The sequence below is a fragment of the Notolabrus celidotus genome, chromosome 20, assembly GCF_009762535.1.
Source record: "Notolabrus celidotus isolate fNotCel1 chromosome 20, fNotCel1.pri, whole genome shotgun sequence".
Taxonomy (NCBI): Eukaryota; Metazoa; Chordata; class Actinopteri; order Labriformes; family Labridae; genus Notolabrus; species Notolabrus celidotus.
This window is the reverse complement of record NC_048291.1, coordinates 3,557,812-3,585,790: the sequence shown is the minus strand read 5'-3', so window position 1 is coordinate 3,585,790 and position 27,979 is coordinate 3,557,812. Positions and strand designations below refer to the sequence as shown.

At 43.5% G+C, this 27,979-nt stretch overlaps 1 protein-coding gene across 1 annotated transcript in view; it reads right to left on the bottom strand.

The window, feature by feature from the left end:
* Positions 1 to 370: 370 nt before the first annotated feature.
* The window catches only part of LOC117831924 (protein shisa-6-like), a 164,096-nt gene continuing 136,487 nt past the window's right edge, over positions 371 to 27,979 (bottom strand). Inside the window, exons 6-9 of the mRNA XM_034710831.1 lie at positions 25,599 to 25,661; positions 19,846 to 19,866; positions 17,927 to 18,085; positions 371 to 1,114 (exon numbers count right to left, since the gene is read on the bottom strand). Of these exons, the coding sequence (XP_034566722.1) occupies positions 510 to 1,114; positions 17,927 to 18,085; positions 19,846 to 19,866; positions 25,599 to 25,661 (848 nt within the window). The 3' untranslated portion in view covers positions 371 to 509. The remainder of the gene's footprint in view (positions 1,115 to 17,926; positions 18,086 to 19,845; positions 19,867 to 25,598; positions 25,662 to 27,979) is intronic.

Here is a 27,979-nt window from a genome sequence, read left to right as displayed (position 1 = left end):
CAAAAAAGGGAATTCATAAATTGTGCTTTTTAACCCACAAATCCACTTCATCATAGAAATGGGACAATTTCAAGAGGCACTACTTGAAGTGCTTACATCAGTCAATGAGAATCTCTAAAGCTATAACAAGGACTGAAAATACAAGTAGTAAATATAGTATATTTATATATTTATAAAGTCGATACAATTCCCTTCAAGTCCCATGTCCAGTTTAAAAAATATTTTCTTCACGTCGTCATATGTCGGACATGAAGGATCTCTCTTTGTGTCAACACGCTAAGCCCTTATGATGCTCTAAGAGAGATGTGTCTTTGCCGGGGGGTGGGGGGGAGGGTTGAATCTAGTTACCCAAAACCTGGATGACAGAGGAAGCTTGTGCTAAAAAGCAGGAAGAGTTTAATGTAGGAGGTTGTTGTAATAAGAAGACACAGCTCCTGTTTAGGAGACTCGCTGATTTTCGAAGGAGTCCGTGTTGAGTCTTGGGAATCCTTCAGCTAACCCCTCTGTGGTTAAACAGTTACTTCGTTTTTGCTGGCAGTGCGGTACGTGTGGTGGTGGCCAGGAATGTACTGTAGGTGGTCCACCGTGTGAGTTCGTCGGGAGGCAAAGGCCTGCCTCTTAGACGTAGTCACTTGGTGGTTGACCGTCAGCGTGTTGTAGCAGTCGTTAGAGGCACTGGGCTGAGAGTGCATCTTGGTCATCTTGTGGCGGTCCATGACGGGCGTCATAGGCATCAGCATGTCGGCGTGAGACATGGCCCGCGCCATTGCTTTCTCGCGGAACTTGTCGCGCCTCATCGCAGGGGACAGCAAAGGATCCTGGGAGTGGAGGCGGTCTGCTGACAGTAGCTGCTCATCTGAGAGGTGGCGGCTGCTGCTGTACGCCGCCGCTGCCATGACGCCGTAGGAGGATAAGCCGTAGTCTCCACGACGTGGCGTCCTGGGAGGAGACAGGACGTGGTCCTGGGACATGGCCCTTTGGACTCGGCGTGGGCGCTGCCTCTGCTGGTGCTGATGATGATCTGTATTCAGCTTCACCATGTGGGTGGGACCCCTGCCGCCAAAGTCAGTATGGTGATGCTTCCTTGTGTAGTAGTCATCAATGTCCTTATCACCTGAGGAGGGGGAGGACAAAGGCGATCAGAGAGACAGGACTCCATCAAGACTACATGATACTTATGCAGTTTGAGTACAATTTGATGCATGCAGTGATTGATTGTGTCACAAATCTTTACTTCCAATGATTTCCTCAACATTATGCATCCTACTGTACTTGGGTGTTTCAACATGTCCTTGAATGCAGTTCAAGAACATTTGTTACAATGTGTTATCTCTTGGGATAATCTCTTACACAAGCTCAGGATGTGATGCTCAGTTTAGAGATAGCACCCATTGGTCTGGATTACTCGTTGTCCTTTGTCTTAGAGTGTCACCTCAGGCAAAATCAAACTTGGACTCCAAAGCTTACCACGTAGCAACTCAGACCCATTACTGAAGCTGAAATTCCCACCACAAATAGCCTTGTGCTAAAACTTTCTAGAGGGTTGTGTTGGTTTGGACCCATTGTTGATGTCATGGGGAACTTGTGAGCCAACATACATGAGAAGGAAGTCTACATTGTCTCTTTGTTAGTTCGCTGAAAGGTTAAGTAGACGGCAAACACAACAAAAAGGGTTCAAACATCAAGATATTAGATTTTACAGCTCATGGATGGAGACAGATAAGTACTTTATAGTTCCCATGGTAAATTCAGGATACACAGAACAAGATGCAATGATAATTATGTAGAATTATTGTGTTGCCATTAAAAGTAATATATCAAGACTGAAAATGATTCCAACATGGCTGCGTGCGACCTGACCCTATTAACAAAACACATCCCCATTCATTGAAAGTTGAATGCACGCTGTGCTGGAAAAGACAGCGACACTGCACAACTTTTTTCACATCTGTTCTCCTTCACTTCATAATCATGCATTCACAGAAAACGAGGGTTTATTGTTTATGTTTTATGGTAAATTAACCTTGTGGAGTGCTCTTCTGATTCAAAGACTCCTATATTTAAGTTAAAGAGTGACTAGAAGAGTGGGGGTCTGCGCCTCAAAACTTTCCCTGCAGGCTGAGAGAAAACAAACAGAACAAAAAAGAGCGACACAGCTGCACAGAAACTGCACGTTGTAGACATCGCTGATCACAATAGACATCGCCATGCAGGAACATAGTTTAAACTTTTCTGAATGTCTGAGAGATCTTCAAGTACAGAGTGCGTCTTATATACCGGTGCGATTTTTTCAGAGTTTACAGTAACTCAAATAAACATTTTTAAAGCAGGTATATTTTTAGCTTGAGTTGAGTTGAGAAACATTTGTGGCCATTTTTGTCATTCAGTTCTATTTAGGTCAAATAATACAATGATCCTCTGATTATTATTATTATTGTTTTTTTTCAGTAAGGCAGCTTCCAGATTCTTTAGCTGGCGCTTTTGTTTTTTACTTCACTAATTTTTATATTTTTTGAAAAAGGAGAAAGCTGTGATGAGAGTTGCCCATCATTGTTACTTGGTAATTTAGGTACTAAATTTAGACTGTCATACCAGCTTGATCATCGCTGACAATGTCCTGAAAAAGTCCTTGAAAATAACCTCTGGAAAAGAGTGGGCACCCTGTAATTAAACCCAGCAAGGAAGTTTCATACTGAAAAAAATGCTTTTAACATTTTTTGGGGGGGATTTTTGAACTTTCAAATGGGTCAATTTGACCCGCAACACAACAGGAGGGTTAAAGCTGGGGTTGGTAATCAGATTTAGATACACTTTTTGTCATACTGGTTAAAATGATCTTTACGTCCTGATGGTAATCATTACATGATGTGTTCCTAAAAAAGAGTGAAAAAAAGCTGCTATCTACAGCCGGAGTAAACCTGGGAAAACACTAACCAATCACCGTTTTTTGGCTCCCCAAATTTTAAACCAATCAAATCCCGTCCAGCCGTTCTGCCCGCCTCCTGCGCGTACATTTCCCCGGCGTGCACTCCTCCGAGTCCCCGTCTCCTGCCTCTACTTCCCCTGACTCTATTTACTGCCCCTCTAGCTCGTCCTCGGGCCTGTCCCCTCTGACCTGATGAGGTGCTTTGCTCAGGACTGTAGTCCGGATCAGAGTCTAAAAAGCTCTCACCAACAAGCAGAATAATTAATGACGTTCAGTAAGTCCTACAGAAAATATATATTTATTGTAGCGTCCGTCCGGACGCTGTAGTGATGACGAGCCGATTGGTGAACACGTTGATCTTTAATAACCGGTCACTGTCGGCGGTGACCACGCCAACCAACAAAACAACAATCAATGTTTGAATGAATGAAGAACTTCTCCTCTTGTCTCTCCTCTCTCCCGCTCACACACTCTACACCTCTCCTGATGCCTTCACTGACCGTCAACACTGTAGGAATTAAGAGCATCTACACTGAACAGGTTTAACAAACAGTAGAGCTGTTACAGTATTATATATGTGTTATAACTTTTCTCCTGATATCGTGTCACTGGTACAACTGGATAATGCTAGCATGACAGTTGTGAGTACTAACAGCAGCCATGTTTGTTTGTGTTTTTAACTTTCACTATGTAAATGTTTCGGTGAGGACCGGTTTTGAATCAGTTACGATCATATGGTCGAGAATCAGTGGCGCTCGTGCATGTGAGCGGGGGGGGGCGTCGTTTTGGAGGAGCTCCGAGGGAGGAGGGGAGGGGTTAGACGGAGTCATGAGGAAAAGCTACATTCAAATTCATGCTGGTTTTCCGAGACTACCAACCCTAGCTTTAAGGCATGACTTATACAGAGCTGGTGCATGAGGTCACAGGACTTTCCAACTGGCTCTACTCAGATGAATTTGCAATGCAAAGCCCAACTCTGTTTGGGTCCTTTCAATCAAATGTGATTGATTGGGCAGGAACGTTGGGTAGGCTGACTTCTGTGGCTGTTTAGAACCAGTGTTGTTTATCTCTTGTGCTATTTCCAAAAACAAAGCTGTGAGATTTGAATTATTAGAAGTAGAAGTATCAGAATAGTTGCAGTAATTCTTTGCACCAGACTCTTGAAATGTCCCTTCCTTGGTCTCACTTTGAGATTAACCCAGGCTTATAAGATAGAGTAGTCTTTAAATGTAAACTGACCAGACCAGAGTGGCTGAAAAGCAATCGGAAGGAAAATGTCAATACATTAGTATTCATTGTATTTGTCCCACACCTTCTGGCTGCTGCTGAAGGGAGGAGGTGATCACTGTAACCAACAGAGTAGTTGAACAGTTCTGCTCTGAATTGTTTTGTCATTTCTTCGACAAATAACAGAAAAACAGCAGACTTTCATCAGCTTTGTTGTCCCTCTGTGTGGATGGGACTCATCAGCATGCTTCAATACCCAACAGTTCATCGACTGGTCGTGCCTGGGCGGGCAACCAGTCGTTTAATTCCTCTGCCAGAAATCAGGTCGGCGTCTCCGCTGAGTGCACACATGCTCTTAATGGTAAAGTCATTCGCGGCTGTATTAACCACAGGCGGCAATCAGCTCTCAGCAGACTTTTATCTACCTGTTTTTGGCAACACTGGCTCACAGGGGGATGCTACCACAGAAGCTCTCTGATTAACTGATGGGGGCGGGGGGGGGGTCGTTACCTCTGCAGTAGTTAATTATTGCAGAACAAAGAGGTCGAATGGCCGTTTTAGGACCGTACCACGCTTCAGTGAGTCGTGGAGAAGGGGGATGATGGGAATTGGTTGTCTGGATGCGCAGCCTCTCTGGGAGAGATGTCATGCCTAGATACAGAAGGTCACCCTATTGTCCCCTCCATCAGGGGTTTCATGTCCACCGCTCTGTGCATTCCTAATGAAAGAGGCCCAACTTTATCCTGTGGCGATGTGCTCCAGCATTTTTTCCCAGAAGGCCCGGTTTAGATGTGACATTATGGCAGAAAATGTCAACCGAACTCGACCAGAGGCGACAAGTATACAGACAATCGACAAGCCCATGGCCCAGAGCTCCATTCATAGGTCAAACTTGAGTAGCCATTCTGGGAGATCTGTGTTGATTATACACTTGAATGTTAATGGAGCAAGAGTGTATTATGTCCTGCTGTGATAACAAATGAAACATACCGTTAAACATCAAATAACAGGCAAGTATCAGATATCATAAGGGTTTTCCACTGTGCTTTGGATTGGTGCATTCCATTTTAAGAAAGCTCCCAGATAGCTCAGATGACAAGACAAAAGTAATGTGCACTTTGTGTCAAACTGAATTAAAATATCATTGGAGTACTCAGAATTTCAGCGACCACATATGAGCAAAGCATACAGGTGCAGCTACCACATCACGAACAGCGCTTGCTAAATGGATAATGATAATAATAACAATAATAATTAAAGCCGCAAGCAGCGATGAACGGGCCCTCACACACCCGGAGCCACCGCCACATGTAAACCGCCGCCTGATATTTGCCACCACATGATGTCAAAGCGAGATCTGAGAATATATACTGCCTAAGGTGGTGCAACTGTTCCAAGTTTTTGGCAAATTGCAAAGAAAACCTCCAGACTTTAGAGTCTGCCACGCCCACAATTTTAGTCTGAACAGAATTCCTTTAACAATAATTTAATCGTCAATATGTCTGCTGTAGAATGTGCCTTGTTTGGACTGAATTGGAGAAAAACTCTAGGAGGAGCTCTCAAAAGTATGCACCCTTATTTGGGCGTCATTCTTCACATTCAAAGCTGTATGTGCGTTTGATGCCCCGTCTCAACGCATGCCACGCCCACAATTTTTGTCTGATCAAAATATGTTGTGATAATTTCTTCTCGTCAAGGTGTCTCCTATAGGTTGACCTTGGTTTGGACTGAATCGGAGAAAAGCTCTAGAAGTTAATAGCAAAAGTATGCACCCTTATTTTGACGCCATTTTTCATGTTCAAAGCTAGGTGGCGGTCTTCCTGTTGAGTTTGGGATATGGGTGCAAGAGGCTTTTTTGTGCGTCCTGAAGCCATGAATATGCGTAAAATTTTTCAAGCATGTAGCTCAAAATAACCCCTATGGGGAGGGGTTTTGGAAAACTGTAGGGGGCGCTAGTGAGCACATTTTTTCGACTTTTTTTGCCAAACCCATAAAATGTCGCAATTTTCCAGGACTGACGAGTGTGTTGGATGAGGTGAGATTACGTGCATTTTAAAGTCACTAAAATCCATTTTCCAACATTTTTTTTTGATGCCCCGCCCCAAAGTCTGCCACGCCCACAATTTTAGTCTGAAGGGAATACCTTTAATTTGTATTAATCGTCAATTGGTTTCCTATAGAATGTGCCTAGTTTGGACTGAATCGGAGAAAAGCTCTAGGAGAAATGAGCAAAAGTATGCACCCTTGCACGGACCCATTTTGGCCCCATTTTTCATGTTCAAAGCTAGGTGGCGCTCTTCCTGTTGAGTTTTGTATATGGGTGCAAGAGGCTTTATTGTGCGTCATGAAGCCATGAAACTGTTTAGGACTTTTCATGCATGTAGCTCAAAATAACCCCTATGGGGAGGGTGTTTTTTTTACCTCTAGGGGGCGCTACTGAGAATTTTTTTTGCGAGACCTATAATAACTTGCAATTTTCACCAGACCCGATGAGTGTGCAAAAATATCTGCGCTTTCATTCACATTCAGAGGTCCAAAAATGCGTTTTAAGTGGCGGGAGAAAGAACAATCCTTAGGGTTACAATAGGGCCTTCGCCAACATCGGTGCTCCGGCCCTAATAATAATTGGTATTTATATAGCACCTTTCAAGAAACCCAAGGTCGCTTCACAGGGTCAGGTAGGGGGTCTGGGGGGTAGGTGGGGATAACATCTATCCTATCTAAGGAAAAGGTGCGTTTTGACCAAGCGGCTACCTCCGGTCTCAAACCATGAAGCCCATGTGGAAGTGTTATAAACTGCAATGCATTGAGAATCCACTTGAGGCTGGCTGCAGAAACACAGGAAACCACATAGACATGAATGGGAAAAAGACAATCTTTGCAGCATTAATAAACATGTTTACAGCCTGGTTCAAAAAACAGCTTGGCTTACAGTAGCTAATCTCTCTATCGGTTTGTGCCCAAATAAGGACATGACTGACTTGACTCCCGGTCAGGAACACATAGCTGTTGGCTAGGAGGCTCAAACTCCGCCCCTTTAAGTCACACTCTGCCTGGTTGAGTTCCACATTTCCAATATGGCCGCCGCCGTCCATTGGCTTCAAAACAGCACTCAGGAACAGACGGGTGACGTCACGGATACTACGTCCATATTTTATACAGTCTATGGTTTTGACTGCTTTCTTAAAAGTGTCCAGGGTTTGGGCGCTGACTGCAGGCCAGGCAACATTGTGCAAGACTTGGGTTTTAGGAACATCCTTAGGTTGGAATGTACTGCTGCTAATGTGGATTTAAATTCAGTTTTGGAATGCAAAATAATCTGATTTTAAATGTGATTTCAAATGCAAATAATGCAAACACTCATTTAGTGGCTCTATCGAAATCTGCTGCAATGCAAGGTATTTCCAGTTTTTGCTTTTTATGTGCGTAGCATTTTCTGTTTTTGTATTTCACGTATATTTTGCATGTTACGTTTGTTTTGTGTGGACCCCAAGAAGAGTAGCTGCTGCATTAGTGGCAGCTATTAGGGATCTGAATAAAGGAATCAAGGAACTTTCAGTTTGGGCCATTTTTAGTTCCCCCAGTGGACGAAGCTGCATCATATCTCTTTGCTGATCTTGTTTTGAACATGCCACGGTAGTATTTTCTGACAAAATCTCTCCCTGCTTTCTTTTTATGTTTTAATGAGCCACTCATTCTGAATTTTTGCATATTTTTTGGTAGTGTTGTTAATCGCCTGGTCTGAGGCCTGCCCCCTTGCAGCGATTCCAGTCCTTACATACAGTACAAAAATTGTCAGTGGTGCTTCTGTTGTCTCATTTGCTTTTGTAGATCATAAAAAGGCATCAGTGTTCATTCAATCTGTTTCACACTGCTGTCGAGGGAAAAGACACTTTCTCTGTATCACAATCTTCAAGAGAGGATTCCTCTGCCTCCCCAGAAAGGAGCCACTACAGCTGCACTTCCTCCTCTTACTTGCCTTTTGATTTAAGACCTGCTTTTTTATGGGTGTACACTTGTTAAGCTGTTTACACTTGAACTGACTGAAATGATTTAGGAGGCGGTGGTGCATATTGCTCAATCCCATCTCTGGCGGCGTTGATACAACTGCAGCACTTTTACAATTAACATGATTGCGAGAGGTTAAAGGGTCCCAAATGTTGAGCAGGAGGCCTACAAACACAGGGAACTGCTAACAACGGCTAATTAAACCCTAGCTCCCCCACTCTGCTAGATTAGATTCAATATAAGCAGTGTATTTATGTGCTGGCTATTGATCACAGACCACTGTAATCATATAATGCACTAAAACTCTGGGAAACTGGTGGAACATCAATTATAAAGTGATCTTTGGAGAGGTTTGGAGCAGGAGCAGTGGAATTGAAAAGGGAAGTGCTGCAAAGATGTTTAATGTTCTTTCTCTTCCAGAGGATTAAAGGTGGCCAGTTTGTTCTTGGAAGTGATTAGATTACTCTTGGGGTGACCAAAGAGAGTGTTTAAAGGGATATTTCTTTTTTTTTTGCAGTAGGGTCGTATGAGTTAGAGTACACTAGTGCTCCTGTTAGCCACAATGAGTGCCAGTGAGCTCTTCCCCTCTAATGAGAAACTCCCCAGAGGACCGGTGGGCAAGCTAGGCTATGTTCTCTGCAGACGGGGTCGCCTATTTTATGCAATTTCACTAAACTTGAGAAAATATGGTCCAGGCATTCATCACGGTGCAAATGCATGAACCAGTAGAAAAAATTGGAGCTATTCAGTTTGCCGTCAATTAGGCACTATTTTCAGACGCACCTCAGAGACTGGTGTTCTTCCGCTGCATGAGCATGGATACACGCCGATCAGCTGTTTGGATCTGTCTTCACTTTTAAGATCAAAAACTACAAACTGCAGAAATGAGTGATTCTGACAGCGGCGATGACATGCCGTTTACTGTGGACACAAGAGGATCCCTCTACGAACCAGAGTTTACAGAGGAAGAACTCCACATGCAGACCCGACGTACCAACGAAGAAGAAGAGAGGGGAGGAAGTTCTGTGCTAACGAGTGAGCAGGAGAGATCCCACGTTACCCCGAGATCTTCTGCTGTCAGGAGAGAGACTTAGTGACAACAATACTTCAGGACCTTTCTGAATCAGAGGATACCAGCGGCTCACATACGGCTCCAGTCTGCATCACTCATCATCCAGAGTTCCCTGCCTTACAGGAGGTTTGCTTGTTTGAACAGCCAGGATAAAGACAGGTACGTCTCCATCTTTTAAATGTGCAGAAAAGTGAGTTTAATTCACTCTAAAGACCGATACTGCTACTTGATCCTGCTACGTGCTTGTTGATCCAAACAGCTGATCGGCGTGTATCCGTGCTCATGCAGGCCAACTGAAGAGCTCCAATTATTTCTACTGGTTCATGCATTTGCACCATGAGTGCCTGGACCATATTTTCTCAACTTTAGAGAAATTACATGAAATAGGAGGCCCAGTCCACAGAGAATTGTAGCCTAGCTTGCCCACCTGCCCTCTGGGAATTCTATCATTAAAAGGGAAGAGCTCACCGGCACGCATTGTGGCTACCAGGAGCAATAGTGTACTGTAACTCACACAACCCCACTTTAAAAAAATATCCCTTTAAGATATGCTCCGCCTTCCTTCTCCAACACACTTTAGGAAACAAGTTGCCTAAGTGGAGTGTCCTCAATCTCTGCCTCATTGGCATCACTGAAGGTCGGTTTAGATGGAGGAGACGGTCATTTCAAATTGCAAAACAAACCATACTAATTTAATTTGGTGGCCGTCGTCTCTCCAGATGGTTCAATTAAAAAAGTATCTAATTAAATTACTCTTAGGCTTGTTTCCAAACACTTTACTCATGCTTCACCCTTCTACTTAATGTTTCTTCAAGGGACGACTCTGACAAATTCTGCAGAGCCCCTCCGTCTCAAACTCGAAAAGCCTCTTTTGTTGTTCAGCGTGATTCATCTCTGTGGTTTTCTGTGTGTGAACAAGGCTCCGGCGAGATAAGAGCAAAGCCCAGAGTTGATAAGGGAGAGAAAAGGCAAGGGAAGAAGAAGAATGTTGAATGCGCCGAAAGGAGATTGCACCGATGCTTTTTTTTCAAGCACACAACTGTGCCGTGAAGAGAGAGGCCAATGGCACGATTAAATGGCTTTCTCTCGGAGTGCGACTCCTCTGAGGAGTCAAGGACGGATAATATGGCTCTCGCATTCAACAAGGGCGTTCATTATCTACAGAGCAGTGAGTTTATTCCTGCGCTAATGCTTTGGAGAAAAGTAAAAGTACAAATACGGGGGATGAGTGTAAAAGAAAGGAAGATTTTCCATCAATTAATGTATTTAATGTGATAATAACACATTATACTTGTGTCTAAATCATCTCACTGACATTTAATCTATCTTGTTTTGTGATGCTTGTGTACTTGAGTGCATTAATGTCTGAATATTAAAGGTGACATATCACTTTTTTCATCAACATATATTGGTCTAAGAGGTCCCCAAAACATGTCTTTAAAGTTTATGCTCAAAAAAACACTTTGAAATCAGATTATGGCATGCCTGAAAAACCCTCTTCTTCAGCCCTCCTCAGAACACTCTGTTTTCTCTCTGACCACGCCCCCTCAGGAAGTGGGTGTGGCCTCGGCTGTCCAGCACGTTGATCTAATGTTTACATGTTGGCTGCTCACAGACCCGCGTTACTTCAACCCTCTGAATCTGATCCAGAATCTGATCCTGACGAAGAGGCGCCCGCAGCAGGACCTTTCTGAACCATTGGTCACAGATTTTGTGTTTCTTGTTGTTTTATTTATCAGTATGTCGACGTGTGTCTTGGTACACAGCTACGACATGTAGCTATGTGGCTATGCTAACTAGCGCTAGCACTTTTCCATGGAAAATACAAATCATCCACTAGATCTTCAAATCTGCAGACGTGGGGAGTAAAAGCGACCTTTGTGTTTATTAAGACAGCCTACAACTAGCATGCCTCCCTACTAAGCTCCTTGTTAGCACACATGTGTGCAGGGAATGAAAAACGGAGGAGGGGTTGAGTTGTATTTTATACAGTCTATGGGCTGAACAAGCTCCGAGCTCTGACTTCCTGTTACAGACCGGATGGCGTTGTGACGTATGAAAAACACTGAAAACTGAAACGGCTGGTTTCACACACATTTACAGAAAGGTGGAGAAATCAGAACAGGGGCAGAAAGGATTCTGGAACCATTAAAAAGTCCATTTTGCATGATATGTCTCCTTTAAAGGTTTTAGGTTTGTAGAAAGAATCACAAAAACTCTTAATTATGATGAATGTCATGTAACAGCCTACTACCCACATATCAAAACTGGTCTGATAAGTCTGGGCCAGATCTGGCATCAAGCTGGCACTGCTGGCTGTCTGCTGGCATGGCAAGTGGTATGTCAGTCAACCGGATGTGGACCAGATCTGGCAATGATGGCATTGTATATATGATGGCATGCCACATCTGGCCCGATTGTGACTTGGTTTATGTGGCCCAGATCTGTCCATGCCACATCTTGGCAGATTAAGGTTGAGGTTGTGATTAAGCTGGCCCATGTGTGGGCCGTCATTCTTTGCGGTTTGTTGGCCGAGTCTAAGTGTATTGTGGGCTAGAACCGGGCCAGACCAGTTTTGCTATGTGGGTAAATACATGAAATCATTAAGGGCCCATACTTTATATATTATGGTCAACTTCCACGCTAACAACCCTGAGATTGTGGTGGCAAAATAAGCCTCTGCATTGTTTCTGTAGCTACTGGGAGAACATACTGTAGTTTCTGAAGATGATGTGAATGTGCTGCTGTGGTGACATCATGGCATCCCTCCTAAGCTCCTTGTTAGCACACTTGTGTGCAGGTAATGAAAAACGGAGGAGGGGTTGAGTTGTATTTTATACAGTCTATGGGCTGAACAAGCCCCGAGCTCTGACTTCCTGTTACAGACCGGATGGCGTTGTGACGTATGAAAAACACTGAAAACTGAAACGGCTGGTTTCAGCACACATTTACAGAAAGGTGGAGAAATCAGAACAGGGGCAGAATGGATTCTTTTCATTTTCAGGGGGGGTTTGTATACAGGGACACATATTTCAGGTAGAGAACCATTAAAAAGTCCATTTTGCATGATATGTCACCTTTAAAGCTGCAAGGGGAAAATGTGCCGTTCTGTTTGGTCAATGATTTAAAGTTATATCCACGCTCAGTCAAAACATCCCTCCCTGATGAACTCAATTCTGTAGCTCACATTTTTTGGTTTATCTCATGTTTAAAACTGAAGTATGAAAAATGCATCGCTCTCAAGTGGAGGATCTGAAGTGGAAGTCGTCGAGTACAAATGGTGGGTTTTAAAAAAAGTCCCTGGTATTTCAAAAGCTGCTGTGTGCATCCTGTCAGTAAAACCCTCCAGAGCTCTGTATCAGTCTGAGACAGAGGACACATAAATACACAGAGTACTGTGTTTTATACACCTCAATAGCATACTGACGTTAAAGAGGTGTTAAATCAGAGTTCTATTATCTATGTTCTCCATGATACTGAAAACAAGAATACAGCGGAGCATTAGACCAGCTGTTTCCTTCTGTCTGTGTGAAACAGCATCAAGTTCAGTCACAGGTACAAACTCTGATCATCATTTTACCAAGTAAGTCAAACTTTGAACCCCAAAAACTAAATCCATTAACTTCTCTGAATCAAGCCTGATGAGTGAAAGAAGACTAGATGAAATAAAAATGATACCATATACAAATAAATAAAACTTCCTTTAAGTGTTCCTTTAAATTATGTATAAAAAATGTACAAGGGTTTCAACCAGGACTTCCACCAGATCTGTGCTCTCTCGTCCGTCAATACCCACTGGTTGTGTTTCAGAACCATAGACTGTATAAAATTTGTTCCTGAGCGCTGTTTTGAAGCCAATCGACGGGGGCAGCCATATTGGAAATGTGGAACTCAACCAGGCAGAGTGTGACGTAAAGGGGCGGAGTTTGAGCCTCTTAGCCAACAGCTATGTGTTCCCGCCTGTCAATCAAGTCAGTCGTCCTTATATGGGCAAAAACTCATAATCTTAATATCTTCTGAACCGTCACGTTAGGAAAAAAATTTAGCCGACCTTAGCTTCGTAGGGCCAAGCTGTTTTTTGAACCAGGCTGTAAACATGTTTCTTAATGCTGCAAAGATCGTCTTTTTCCCATTCATGTCTATGTGGTTTCCTGTGTTTCTGCAGCCAGCCTCAAGTGGATTCTTCATGAATTGCAGTTTATAACACTTCCGCATGGGCTTCATAGTTTGAGACCTGAGTCTGCTGCTTGTTCAGAATGTAGCACTGAGCAGGACCGCTGGACAGCTGGAGTCATGTGACCGAGGTTCCCCCCTGCAGTAATCACTGAATCAAGGATCCTCCTCCTCCTCCTCTCCTCATCCATGTTTTCTTTCTGGTCCTCTGAAAACCTCTGACCTGTTGACTCAAGGTCTGGCTCCGCTCTAGAGAAAGACCAATATGTTTTTTTCAGGGCTGATACCGATACCGATTATTAGTAGTCAAGGAGGCCGATATTCATTTGCAGTAAAAGGGAAAATATTGGCATCAAAATTTTGAATACAAACTCCAACACTTAACTTAATTTAAATGCCTTTAAGCGTATGTTTATTAAACAGCTTTTCAAATTTGCAAAATCGAACTGACTTTCTGGCAGCAAAGTAAAGTGCTGATAAAATCCAAGTACAGCGTACACCTAATCAGAAGTGAGTGCTCGGGTAGGGATCTGTCAAAATTGGCTAAATCACTTGGTAGAAATGACACTGTTTGCAAAAACGGTAGCCTAGCTTGCGTTCCATTTCTCCCTGCAGTTTCTCATTGGCTGGTTGGCTGTTACCTGTGCCGTGGCTCTGCGTGCAACCAATCAGATGGTGTGTGGGAGTGGGACAGTGCTGGAGACGGAGTAGTGACAGCAGACAGAGAGGTGCGGCTGCACCAGAGCCAAAATAACTCAGTTTTAAATTGATCTCTTATCAGCCGTCGGATTTAAAAAAAAGGCAGATGCCGATATGTGTCAAAATGCTGAATATCTGCTCCTATCATGACGGCTTGTTGTTGTAGTTAAGTGAACGATCTGGTGATAACACAGTGTTTTATTCTGAAATTAACAGGATGTTTAATTTGTTGTGGTGCCTGACTTCCTGTCACACTCGATCTAAATCTGCTCGTGCTGCGGCATCCAGCAGAAAAAGAAGTCTTGCATATCTGATCCGTTGCGTTCCGACCTGCTGGTTCAGACACACCTGGAATGCAACACAGTGGATCCAGTGGAAGTTAACACATTGACTAGAATAGAAACCTATCAGATCTGGTGCTATGACGAATTGGAGACGGACCAGACAAAGATTTGGTGGAATTTGGCTGTGAGTCCTTTTCGCAGCGGTTGCTGGTTTCAATCCACTCTACTCTCTACTCCCCACACTTCCTGTCTCTCTTCAGCTGTCCTATCAAATAAATGTATGTATGTGTTTAAGGTGTAACTTTGATTTAATCTACTTTAAGTTTTACTTATTTATTATATTAAAATTATCTTTATGCAAGGGCAGTTTGAGTTTGATCTCTTGTACACTACCAGTCAAAAGTTTGGAAACACCTTCACATTCAAGGGTTTGTATTTATTCTAATTATTTGAAACACTGTAAATTAATACTGAAGACATCAACACTATGAAATAATCTGGTTTTCCCAAAATATGGGAAGTCAACTAGGGCTATCCATTGTGTGCTAACCCTACCTCTGAACAACACAACTGATGGTCTCAAACACATTAAGAAGGCAAGTCATTCTACAAATGAACTCCTGACAAGGCTCATGTTCATTAGAAACCAGTCCAGGAGACCACTTCATGAAGCAGACTGAGAGAATACCAAGAGTGTGCAAAGTTGTCATGAAGGAAAAAGGGGGCTACTTTACAGAATCTTAAATATAAAACATATTCTGCTTTGTTTAACACTTTTTTGTTCATTAAATAATTCCATATATGTTCTTTCATAGTTTTGATGTCTTCAGTATTAATCTACAGTGTTTCAAATAATTAGAATAAATACAAACCCTTGAATGAGAAGGTGTTTCCAAACTTTTGACTGGTAGTGTTCCTCCAATAGCCTTGAAATAATGTCTTTACTCCCAGTATTTGTTGTATTTCAACTGCTTTTAGCTAGCTTGAAGCTACAGTGTGTAGCATTTAATGGCATTTGGCAGGTCATCATCATGTGATTCACAAGTATGTCTTTTATATCTACATAAGGACTCGGTCTCCTTTCATAGAGTCCGCCACCTTGCACTGCCATGTTTCAACAGAAGCCCAGACAAACAAGTAACATACACACTTATTCACCAGGACCTTGGCTTTCGTGCCATCGCCACCCCAACCCTCTGCAACTCCCTCATTTTTGTGGCTAAAATGGTTGTGTATAGGGAAGGGAACAAAACATGAATAAAGGGTTATATACTCGCCCTGACCTGTGTGGTACAATTATAATTAAAGCCGCAAGCAGCGATGACCACTTGCAGCCACCGCCCCATGTGAGCCGCCACCACCTCATGATTTGGTGAGATTTCGGGGCTTTTAAAATCCCCCAAAATCCATTTCCTGTTCATGGCGAGACATGTGCGTTTGATGCACCGCCTGAAAGTCTGCCACGCCCACAATTTTAGTCTGAACGGAATGCCTGTAACAAAATTGAATCGTCAATGTGTCTACTATACAATGTGCCTTGTTGGGACTTAATTAGAGAAAAACCCTAGGCTGAGATCTTAAAAGTATGCACCCTTATTTTGGCGCAATTTTGAATTTTCAAAGCTAGGTGGCGCTCTTCCAGTTGAGTTTCGGATATGAGTGTAAGAGGCTATTTTGTGCGTCCTGATGCCATGAATATGCATATTCATTTTCATGCATGTAGCTCAAACTAACCTCTATGGGGAGGTGTTTTTGAAAACTGTAGAGGGTGCAAGTCAGCACATTTTTGAGAATTTTTTTGCATGACCAAAAGAACTGCAAATTTTTCACCAGGCCTGATGAGTGCGTTGGATTTGGTGAGATTACGTGCATTTTAAAGCCCCCAAAAATCCATTTCCTGTTTATGGCGAGGCATGTGCGTTTGATGCACCGCCTGAAAGTCTGCCACGCCCACAATTTTAGTCTGAAAGGAATGCCTGTAACAAAATTGAATCGTCAATGTGTCTACTATACAATGTGCCTTGTTGGGACTTAATTAGAGAAAAACCCTAGGCTGAGATCTTAAAAGTATGCACCCTTATTTTGGCGCCATTTTGAATTTTCAAAGCTAGGTGGCGCTCTTCTTGTTGAGTTTCAGATATGAGTGTAAGAGGCTATTTTGTGCGTCCTGATGCCATGAATATGCATAATCATTTTCATGCATGTAGCTCAAACTAACCTCTATGGGGAGGTGTTTTTGAAAACTGTAGAGGGTGCAAGTCAGCACATTTTTGAGAATTTTTTTGCATGACCAAAAGAACTGCAAATTTTTCACCAGGCCTGATGAGTGTGTTGGATTTGGTGAGATTACGTGCATTTTAAAGCCCCCAAAAATCCATTTCCTGTTTATGGCGAGGCATGTGCGTTTGATGCACCGCCTGAAAGTGTGCCACGCCCACAATTTTAGTCTGAACGGAATGCCTGTATCAACTTTGAATCATCAATGTGTCTACTATAAAATGTGCCTTGTTGGGACTGAATTAGAGGAAAAGCCTATATGAGCCACCGCCGGATGATTTGGTGAGTGTTTCAAATAATTAAAATAAATAAAACCCTTGAATGAGAAGGTGTTTCCAAACTTTTGACTGGTAGTGTAGGTCAGGAGCTTCTCAGTTGCTTGTATAGTCCTGTGTGGGACCTAAAAATTGTGCTCCAAACACTGCATGATGTCATATAATACCCATGAATATCTTTTAACTTGTTGTTCTTTTCCATGTGTACAAATGTTGGGCTTTTAAACAAACTTTAATTGTCAAATGTTTCTTTAGATGTTTGCTGAAAAGCAGACAAAGCCTAGAAATAAACACGAAGGCTACCCATGCCCTGTTGAGCGTGTGCTCCATTTTTCAGCTGAAATAATCACACAGGTTTATCATGCTTAATACTTAGTGTTCAATCTACTCCTATTAAATCCACATTTGGAATAAAGACACCAATCAATCAGGCACATGCGACTTATCCAAAGAAACACACGGCATGCTCTGGTCATGAAGTTAAATCAGCTTCATCCGCGTCATCATCAAGCTGAAAATGTCACAGCGGAGATAATGACTTGTAGAAATTGCTGGGATATTAAAGCGCCATCTTGTTGGCGTATAGAAGCCATTCAGCTATAAAAAAAACAGCTCTTAATATGTCATTAAGAGACGTTAGCAACATGACATGGGCTGCAGATGGAGCCAAATTACACGCCAATTAGCTGCCAGTCGATGGACTCATAGATGAGTTGGTGGGAATGAGAGTGGAGCGCGTCGTCATGCATTTTAAGTTTATCCCCCCACATAAAGGTGAAAAAGTGAGAGGACTATCTGCATGATGAGCCACCAAACATCTGGAGATACTTATCATGATGCATGTCTCTGTAATGGACATTCAGGGGGGGGGTGAATGTGGCGACCCTGAAATGCACGGGGCACCAGGGTGACGTCATTCCTTTTTTTTTTTTTTCATTGCATCAGGCAGAACACGGCGATGAAGGACGAATGAAGGAGCACCTACTTAATCTGACGAGGGAGGACGAGTATTTACTTAAGTCAGACTTGAGGGCCAGCTCGTGGGAGGGCGGCAGATGGCTGAGGTTCTGGAAGGATCTGGACAGGGACAGGTCGTAGGGCTCCGTGGCCGAGGTCAGGATGTTGTTCATCCGCTGGGGTCTCTCTACAGGGGGACAGGGGAGGAAGCGGTGCGCTGCGGTCAGTGTGCAGTCAGTCACAGAGATGGTTAGAAACACTGGGAGTCTTTGCTGAAGGGGAGAAGGAGGGAGGCGGGTAGAGAGGAGGAGGAGGTGTGATGTAGTGAGAAGTGTGGACTGAGAAAGACTTTTGATTGGAGGAAGGGCACAAGGTTTGAGCTTTGCAGAAAGACCCTGCAACAAAGTGAAAAGTTTGTTTGACTCGTCAACTCCAGGACGAATAATGAAGGGTTATTAAAACCATAGCTGATCACTCAAACCAGCACATATCCATATCCCTCACACCTGACATCCCAACAATCAGTTTCACGTGGCTCGGCTAGCTGGGTTCTGTCACTATCAAGGAAGTCTTTTGGCTTATCATCTTCTAATACCCCTTTTTGACCTAGGCAGTTTCAGGGCCGGTTCGGGGGCCAGCGCTCAATTGAGAACTGGTTTTTCATGTTTCGATTGAGAGTGAACCGCATCCCGGCCGAGAAAGCTGGTTCCAGAGCGGCTCCAACTCTTTACTGGTCTAGAACCGCAAACAGAGAGCAAGGTGAGAGAAAGCTCCGGCCTTCCAGCATGTTAGAGGAGACCAACAGGCTGGTTAGACTGACTGGCCATGACTAGGGTTTTCCTGATGGAGGTCTAGTCATGACATTTTGCTTGAAATGTGCACTGAAATAGAACATCTATTGGATACTTACATTTTATCAAATAGGGACGTTAGAGGTAATAGAATAAATTGCCACCCCTACAAAAGTCAGTGCCCCAGTTTGTCCACCCCAGTAAATAAGCCTAGCTCCGCCCCTGATTGTTGGATCATCCTCTAAGTTTGTAAGCCTGTGTGCAGGAACACACTTTCTACAGTGGCTCTGCTTGCCTATAGTGGCTGAATTGAAAGTAGTAGCAGTGGGAAGCTGTAGATTTGCAGACCAATGCCGAGTTCTTTTTGAGGGAGGTTATGTCGTTTCTGAGGTGTCAGATTTCTGAAGGGGAGTTTGGTGACCTTCCTCTGTCGTGTTCCAAGGCTATCGTTCTCTAAACGGTGATTCGTTTTTTGCATCAATGAAAAAAAGTATGAATCCTTGCGTCTTTGCCCTCACACAACCTGACCCAGCATCTGTTTACTGCACCTAAGCAGCTCCGTTGACACGCGGGTCATTGCGAAACGCTTCAACAGTTCTGTTTCTGGTGTCAGTGATAAGTGTGGCACCGTTAAGACTGCCCCACCCCCGCACTGCACGGAGCTCCTGTGGCTTCAGTATTTGGGACGCCCAGTCATGGGTCAGGAGGCGCAGCGGGTGGGGAAGGCTGGAATACGGTCAGGGACTCTGGTGCTGGATTTTTAAAAATAGGATGAGGGGCGACTACTGCGGCAAGGAGGACAGGGACACACAACACCAAGGAACATATGGCGTAGAGGGGACACAGTCAGTGAGTTGTAGAAGGAGTGTGTCGTTGTGTGTGTGTGTGGTGAAGATAGAGCCAGTTAGGTGGAGTGAGAAAAGATAAAATAAAGTGTGAAGAAAGGATTTTCAGGTCGGGGGTACAGGTCATGGATTGTGATGCACAGGCGTGAAGTTTTGTGACAGCTAAAAAACAAACACAAGCGCTTGAAAAAGAAACTAAAGAATGACTCCCAGTGTGCAGATCAAAACTGTTAAACTCTACATGATATATACGTGATACAAAAGAAGAAGAATGAATACACATAGACACCATGTGTATGTGTATTACTTACCGTGTCTCATTTCTCTGTGGGCTAACGAATCCAAGTGAGAAAGAAAGAATCAATGACAGTCAGTGTGCACAGATTATTCAAACCTAGCTTCTCATTCACTGTTTATAAGACTTTCAACAACATGTTTTATACTGTGATCATGTAACCATTGTATGTTGGCAAAATCTGTGCTGACACTTTGTTAATTAGAGAGCAAGGTGAGAGAAAGCTCCGGCCTTCCAGCATGTTAGAGGAGACCAACAGGCTGGTTAGACTGACGGGCCATGACTAGGGTTTTCCTGATGGAGGTCTAGTACTGACATTTTGCTTGTTTTAGGGGCATATCAACCAGAGGAACTTTACCCCTGAACTACATGCATTTCAAAGTTGGACCCAGGGTCTAAATTTAGTTCAGGGGTAGATAATCTCCCCCCTAAAAAGCTCCTGCTAGGGGGGTAGTACTTTTCAAAAAGCCCCGGGACCTTCAGGGGGCGGGGCCTGCAATGCTGAAGGTGTCTGATTGGTAGATTAACCGCACACACATCTGTGATTCTCTTGATTTCTCTTTCTTTCATTAGTTTTTATTTGTTCTATCTTTTTTGTATGTGTGTGTACTTTTCAAAAGAAGAAGCTGTGATTCTCTTGATTTAGCAGCTTGTAACAGTAGTCTTCTCTCAGCCCACCGTGAATGCGTCTCTCCTCCCGGTGTTCCGGTTTTAAAAGTGACCCTGTAAACTGGAGACCTTCAGCTGTACGTGTCAGTGTTTGTGGAGTTTACACAGCTGTTGAAACACAGAGGGAGTTTTAAGATTCAATATCCTCATCAGATATTTAATGATCGTCTAAAGACGTTTATGAGGGATGCATCCGGCTGAGAGTCTCCAGTTAACAGGGTCGCTGTTTAAACCCAAACACCAGTCGATCTCTGCCACGGCTTTTTGAGTTCAAAAGGATTTAAAAGCCGTGTTGAAACGTCTTTGCTACTCGCGCTTATCTCCTCTCACGTGTTGATTCATTCATTGCCTTTTACATGTTTTTAACCGCAGGCGCTAAATTTTCACTTTTTGTCATGTTTTTCTGCTCCGAGCACAATTTCAAATTTGAGGAAAATTAATTTTTTCGACAGGCTCCCGGTCAACTTTTTTGTCAAATTTTTGTTGTCAAATTTTTTCTTCAAATTTTTTGTTGTCCAATTTTTTCTTCAAAATTTTTTCTTCAAATTTTTTTTCTTTCAAATTTTTTTTTCCAAAAAAAAAAATATATTTTTTTTGTTTTCAAAATTTTTTTTTCAACATTTTTTTTTCAACATTTTTTTTAAACTTTTTTTTTTTTTCAACATTTTCCAAAAAACATTCACAGTCATTGTTTTTTCCATCTGTGATGAATGGCATTCGTCTTTGTTTTACTGCCCTCTACTGGTCTGGTGGTGTAGTGTCAAAGGATTTTAAAGCCGTGTTGAAAAGTCTTTGCTACTCGCGCTTATCTCCTCTCACGTGTTGATTCAGTGAATCCATCTGTGATGAAATATAGCACCATCTAAAACAGCGCTAGCTGAGTCTCTTCATGCTAACAGGCTAACTGTTGTGTTGATCATAATGATACCTGCCTGTCCGTCTGCTTCTATGGTGTCATCTGTGATGAATGGCATTCGTCTTTGTTTTACTGCCCTCTACTGGTCTGGTGGTGTAGTGCATTTACTTTGTTTTTTCTCCATATGTCACTGTCCTGATTTGCATAATCTGATTCCACCGGAACGCAGACAACAATGGGGGCACAGGAACCTTTTAGTTCAGGGTAAAGTAGTTCTGGGGGCCAAAAGGCCTTTGTATGAGACCTGTCACTCAGCTGCAGCCCCCAGCTGAGCGTCTCCACTGTGTGCAACACCTTTAGCAGCTGATTCACATCGAAACATGCTTTAAACTTAAAACACCTCCCTGATAGCTGAGTGTAATATGAGACCACATGAATTGATTAATTGTGGTCATCCCTAGTAGGTACGGTGGTTACGCAGACCTACCCACGTAGCCTATGCCGTTGATTCGAGGCAGAAGTATAAACCAGGCTTTATAAAGGATGGAAAAAAGCCTTCAAACTGATGCTTCAACATGGTAACTAATGCTAAAGGACCCCTTCAGAAGCTAAACAGAAGCTACCTCTACATGTGTTCCACATGTGGAGCCAAATGGTGCGCCAAAGAGTTTGGATTCGGCGACCCGACTTTGCTTTTCATTTGATTGCATGAGAAACACAGTGCATAACTTTTTTCTGAGATAAAACACGATCCATTATATGAATCTGTGTTAGTCACAGCCACATCTCCCAACTAAGAGTGTGCACTTGTTCAAAGGCAGTATTGCAAAAACGCTGCTACTTTTGAGGACAAAGTCCAAACCAGGAATTATGCAGAACAGCTATGATCCTCATCAGATGCTAAATAGACTTCAAAAGTGCTCTTTGAAGAGTTGTATTTGGTGCTGGAGCACTTTTGAAACCCATTTTCCCTCCTAAAAGGCCGTCTCATTTAATTGGCAGACGAGCAACGGGCAGAATGTGGACCGCGGCGCTGCATTAGCGGTGGAAAAGTTTTCATAATGACTCAATGACAATCGCTCAGCGTTATCCTGAAAACACTGAAACAAAACATGGGCCTTGGCAGCTTTTTAGATTATCATAGAGGGGATTTTTTTGTAACAAGTGAGGCCTGATTCCTCCTTTTCTTAATTACACGGTGTTTCATTTCATTGCCGTTTAGATACAGGAGCTTTCAATAACTGCACACGTAAAGCTGCTCTGCTTTCACAGAAAATCACATTTAGAGAAATAGATGGGATGCTATAACGGTAATTGGGCTTTCAATAACTCCAGCAAACTGCACAGATGATGCTTTGATTATCATACACTTCTTTTTCATTTACTCACAGGACTTCTTTATCAGCTTCTCAGATTTTAATTTCCCCAAGAAAGATATACTTTTTCAATACACTCTTTCCAATTGCAAGGCCAGGATTTGTTTGGGTTGTTTTCATTTGCACAGAGATAAAAGCATATATCAGTTTCAGTACAGTCGGGTCACACTTCTCTTTAAAAGTCAAAGAAACTATTAAAGAACTTTATTTTAGCATTTAAAGGAGACGGCATGATTTGGTGAGGTACTTTTCTGGCATGCATTTCTAGGGATGGGGGCCGAATTCGGTACTTTTATAGGTAGGGGAGAACGGGGTTGGTTGTCACACGGGTTGGTTGGTTGGCACACTCGTTACATCTCGCCACCAGAGGGCGCTGTCTCTCAAATTGGGGTATGGACATTTCCTGAATTAGGATCAGAGCTCACCTACAGAGTCTTCTCTGGAGTAAGACAGCTGAACTTGAGGTGAGAGGACTTTTTGTGTTTTTCATGTCAAATTGTAAATATTCAGCTCCTCAGTATTTTTCTTCTAGGCTTTTAACAAAACAAGTGTTACCCTTACAAAGTGTGGGGGGACAGCTGTAAATATTTTTTTTATTAGCTAGCTAGCTAGTTGTTAGATGGTTGTTAGCCTTGATGCTGGCAAAAAAATTCCAGTTGGGGTTGGTCGTCACATTCTCTTTGGGGTTGGTTGTCACATCTAACAACCAACCCCTATGTTGGCAAAATCATGCATGGTGAAATGAGTTGGAGTGCGCAGACCCTACATGTGCCATCACTGTAACTCAGACAGTGACTGCATGTAGCCTAGTTGAGTCGGCAATTATTGTTACGTCTATTTGTTTTGACAACCATCCCCATAGTGTGTCACAACCAACCCCATAGTGTGTGACAACCAACCCCATAGTGTGTGACAACCATCCCCATAGTGTGTGACAACCAACCCCATAGTGTGTGACAACCATCCCCATAGTGTGTGACAACCATCCCCATAGTGTGTGACAACCATCCCCATAGTGTGTGACAACCAACCCCATAGTGTGTGACAACTAACCCCATAGTGTGTGACAACCAACCCCATAGTGTGTGACAACCAACCCCATAGTGTGTGACAACCAACCCCATAGAGTGTGACAACCAACCCCATAGTGTGTGACAACCAACCCCATAGTGTGACAACCAACCCCATAGTGTGTGACAACCATCCCCATAGTGTGTGACAACCATCCCCATAGTGTGTGACAACCAACCCCATAGTGTGCGACAAACATCCCCATAGTGTGTGACAACCATCCCCATAGTGTGTGACAACCAACCCCATAGTGTGACAACCAACCCCATAGTGTGTGACAACCAACCCCATAGTGTGTGACAACAAACCGCATAGTGTGTGACAACCATCCCCATAGTGTGTGACAACCAACCCCATAGTGTGTGACAACCAACCCCGTAGTGTGTGACAACTAACCCCATAGTGTGTGACAACCAACCCCATAGTGTGTGACAACCAACCCCATAGTGTGTGACAACCAACCCCATAGTGTGAGACAACCAACCCCATAGTGTGTGACAACAAACCCCATAGTGTGTGACAACTAACCCCATAGTGTGTGACAACCAACCCCATAGTGTGTGACAACAAACCCCATAGTGTGTGACAACCAACCCCATAGTGTGTGACAACCATCCCCATAGTGTGTGACAACCAACCCCATAGTGTGTGACAACCATCCCCATAGTGTGTGACAACCATCCCCATAGTGTGTGACAACCATCCCCATAGTGTGTGACAACCATCCCCATAGTGTGTGACAACCAACCCCATAGTGTGTGACAACCAACCCCATAGTGTGTGACAACCATCCCCATAGTGTGTGACAACCAAGCCCATAGTGTGTGACAACCAACCCCATAGTGTGTGACAACCAAGCCCATAGTGTGTGACAACCAAGCCCATAGTGTGTGACAACCAACCCCATAGTGTGTGACAACCAACCCCATAGTGTGTGACAACCAACCCCATAGTGTGTGACAACCATCCCCATAGTGTGTGACAACCATCCCCATAGTGTGTGACAACCATCCCCATAGTGTGTGACAACCAACCCCATAGTGTGTGACAACCAACCCCATAGTGTGTGACAACCATCCCCATAGTGTGTGACAACCATCCCCATAGTGTGTGTCAACCAACCCCATAGTGTGTGACATCCAACCCCATAGTGTGTGACAACCAACCCCATAGTGTGCGACAAACATCCCCATAGTGTGTGACAACCATCCCCATAGTGTGTGACAACCAACCCCATAGTGTGACAACCAAGCCCATAGTGTGTGACAACCAACCCCATAGTGTGTGACAACCATCCCCATAGTGTGTGACAACCATCCCCATAGTGTGTGTCAACCAACCCCATAGTGTGTGACATCCAACCCCATAGTGTGTGACAACCAACCCCATAGTGTGTGACAACCAACCCCATAGTGTGTGACAACCAACCCCATAGTGTGTGACAACCAACCCCATAGTGTGTGACAACCATCCCCATAGTGTGTGACAACCATCCCCGTGATGGGGTTGGTTGTCACAATGTGTCAGAGTGTCTTTGATAGTTATTTGCCTCTTTGTTACAATGAGTTGGAAAATTAGAGGGATGCACATTTCAAGCCAACACCTTAAGCTTCAATTTAATGTAGGAATGACTATTGAGAGATGTTTTGATGAAGAGCAATCACCAAACCGTATCAGTTCAAATGTGAAAGGTGCCCATCCCTGTGCATTTTCCAAAACTACAAATTCATTCCAGGTTTAAACACAGTGACTTAACATTATGTGTCTATACTGTGCTACATTAGTGTATTTTCTTACCCAGTTTAGGTGTGAGTGCAGTCAGATCCAGGTGGCTGTGCTGGTAGTCATGGTGGTGGTTTCCTGTTGTGAGAAAAAATAAAGACTTAGTTTCAACTTCTCCAGGGCCCTGACACACCAGGAGGACCATCTGCCATCCACCAGGGTCTGGCCGATGGCAGATCTGCCCTCTTTGGTGGATTTAGCATGTTGTGTTGGAGGTGGAGCATCTCTGAAAGAAATCACTCTTTAAAGCTGTTCAGTCGAAGTCAGTGAGTGTGCACGAAGAAAAAGGAGAGAGGTCAGGACAACAATGAAATTGCTCTTTGTTTCACATTTCAGGAGCAAAATCACCAAGTTGTTTAAACGGTTTAATCTGGATCAGAGTGATATGGTTTGGATTCCACTCTTTTCCATGCAGGATCGGGAAACTCAAAGAAAAATGAATAAAAGGAAAAATAAGAGAGGAAGAAAATGCCTTCCCATTGGACTACTTGCTCATAACGCTAATTTATATGGCATTACAGCCTTGTTTATCACAGTTAACACAAACCCCTGAACACACCTTTGCAGAAGCTGCTCCTGTTTCTGCTCTCTTATCTATTCTAATTTTGTACATTTCCACCTGCAGCATGACAAGGAATAATCTTAACCGCTGTAAACTTGGAAATTAAGACTATGCAAGATACCCAACATTTGCAAAATCTTCCACATATGGTTAACATTCCTTTTCATGGTACGGTATTAAACAGCAAGTATATGCTCTGTGTTCTGGATGTGTTGCAGCTTTGCTCCGTCTCACAGCGTGGGCCCTGCAGTGCTGAAAGCATGTCTGATGTGTAGTGCAGTGGGCAGCGGCCCAAGGCAGCTGGACTCGCAAGATCACAAAAGCATGTGAGAACCAAGCGGCAACCTCCGGCCGTGAGAATTGAAGCCAATGCAGAAGTGTTAAAAACTGCAGTTCATTGAGGATCCACTTGAGGCTGGCTCCAGAAGTACCGGAAACCGGTCATGGAAAAGTGCTAGCGCTAGTTAGCATAGCCACATAGCTACATGTTTGTCGCTGTGTACCAAGACACACGTCTACATACTGACAAATAAAACAACAAGAAACACTAAATCTGTGACCAATGGTTCAGAAAGGTCCTGCTGCAGGCGCCTCTCCTTCAGGATCAGATTCTGGATCAGATTCAGAGGGTTGAAGTAACGCGGGTCTGTGAGCAGCCGTGTATATTCAGCCAACGTGTAAACATTAGATCAACGTGCTGGAGAGCCGAGGCCACACCCACTTCCTGAGGGGGCGTGGTCAGAGAGCTCATTCTCATTTAAAGGCACAGACACAGAAAACAGCCTGTTCTGAGTAGGGCTGAAAAAGAGGGGTTTACAGGCAGACCAAAATCTGATTTCAAAGTGTTTTTTTGAGCATAAACTTTAAAGACATGTTTTGGGGACCTCTTAGACCAATATGTTTTGATGAAAAAAGCGTGATATGTCACCTTTAATTTGTACTCCTTCAGTCCATCCGGCAAACACTTTGAATTTTCTTTCAGATGATACTGTCATAAGATAGAAAACCTTTAGTGAAGTGTATCCCCACACCTTTTGGTTTATCTACTGTGTAATGATAGGCAAGCGGGTGACAAATGTGTTTTGGGATGTAGTCAACTGACCGTTCTTTAAAAAAAAAGTCCCTCTCTGACTTCAGCGCTCCGTTCGACACAGGATCAGTCTGCTTTCATCCGGAGCCGTCTGTGTTTGCCGTGTCCCCAGATATGAGAGCTTTGATTTGTTCGGTGCGTCTCGAGTGAGCAGTAAACTGTCACAGCTCAGTTACAGACCTGTGAGTGTTTCTTCCATTTGACAGAATCCACAGAGTGCCGGCGCTTTGCACAAAATGATTGATTACAGCGTCTTCATACGGGGGGGAGAGACGAGGAAACAGCTGCAGCTTGCGGTGATCCATCTTCCCTGTAAGTGAGTCATTTCTTGTTGCACTAATATCGTTACGTGTTGTTGGAGTTAAAGAACAAAGCATTGTCATCAGAGAACCTTCGTCACTGAGTGGCGATGGGAGTTCAAATCATTTCCACAGTGAAAATATTACCTCTATTCAATTAGGCCTGGTGTTTCTGAACAGCAGAGCATACAAAACATGGATCTGTGATACTTGTACCTTATTTGCATTTAAATATGTTCATCTATCATCCTGGGAGACTGCTAAAGTCAATGAAAAGGCAGCTCTGATAGCTTGAAACTGCGCATATGAGCTCTTTGAACTGACAACAGGGGGTTGCTTTCTGCTTTTGTTAAAGATCAGCGTCTGTATTTTAATGATGATGCTTTCCCAGCGGGTGGATCTGACATTTCTGACAAATGTTATTTGACTTCTGATGAGATCTGAG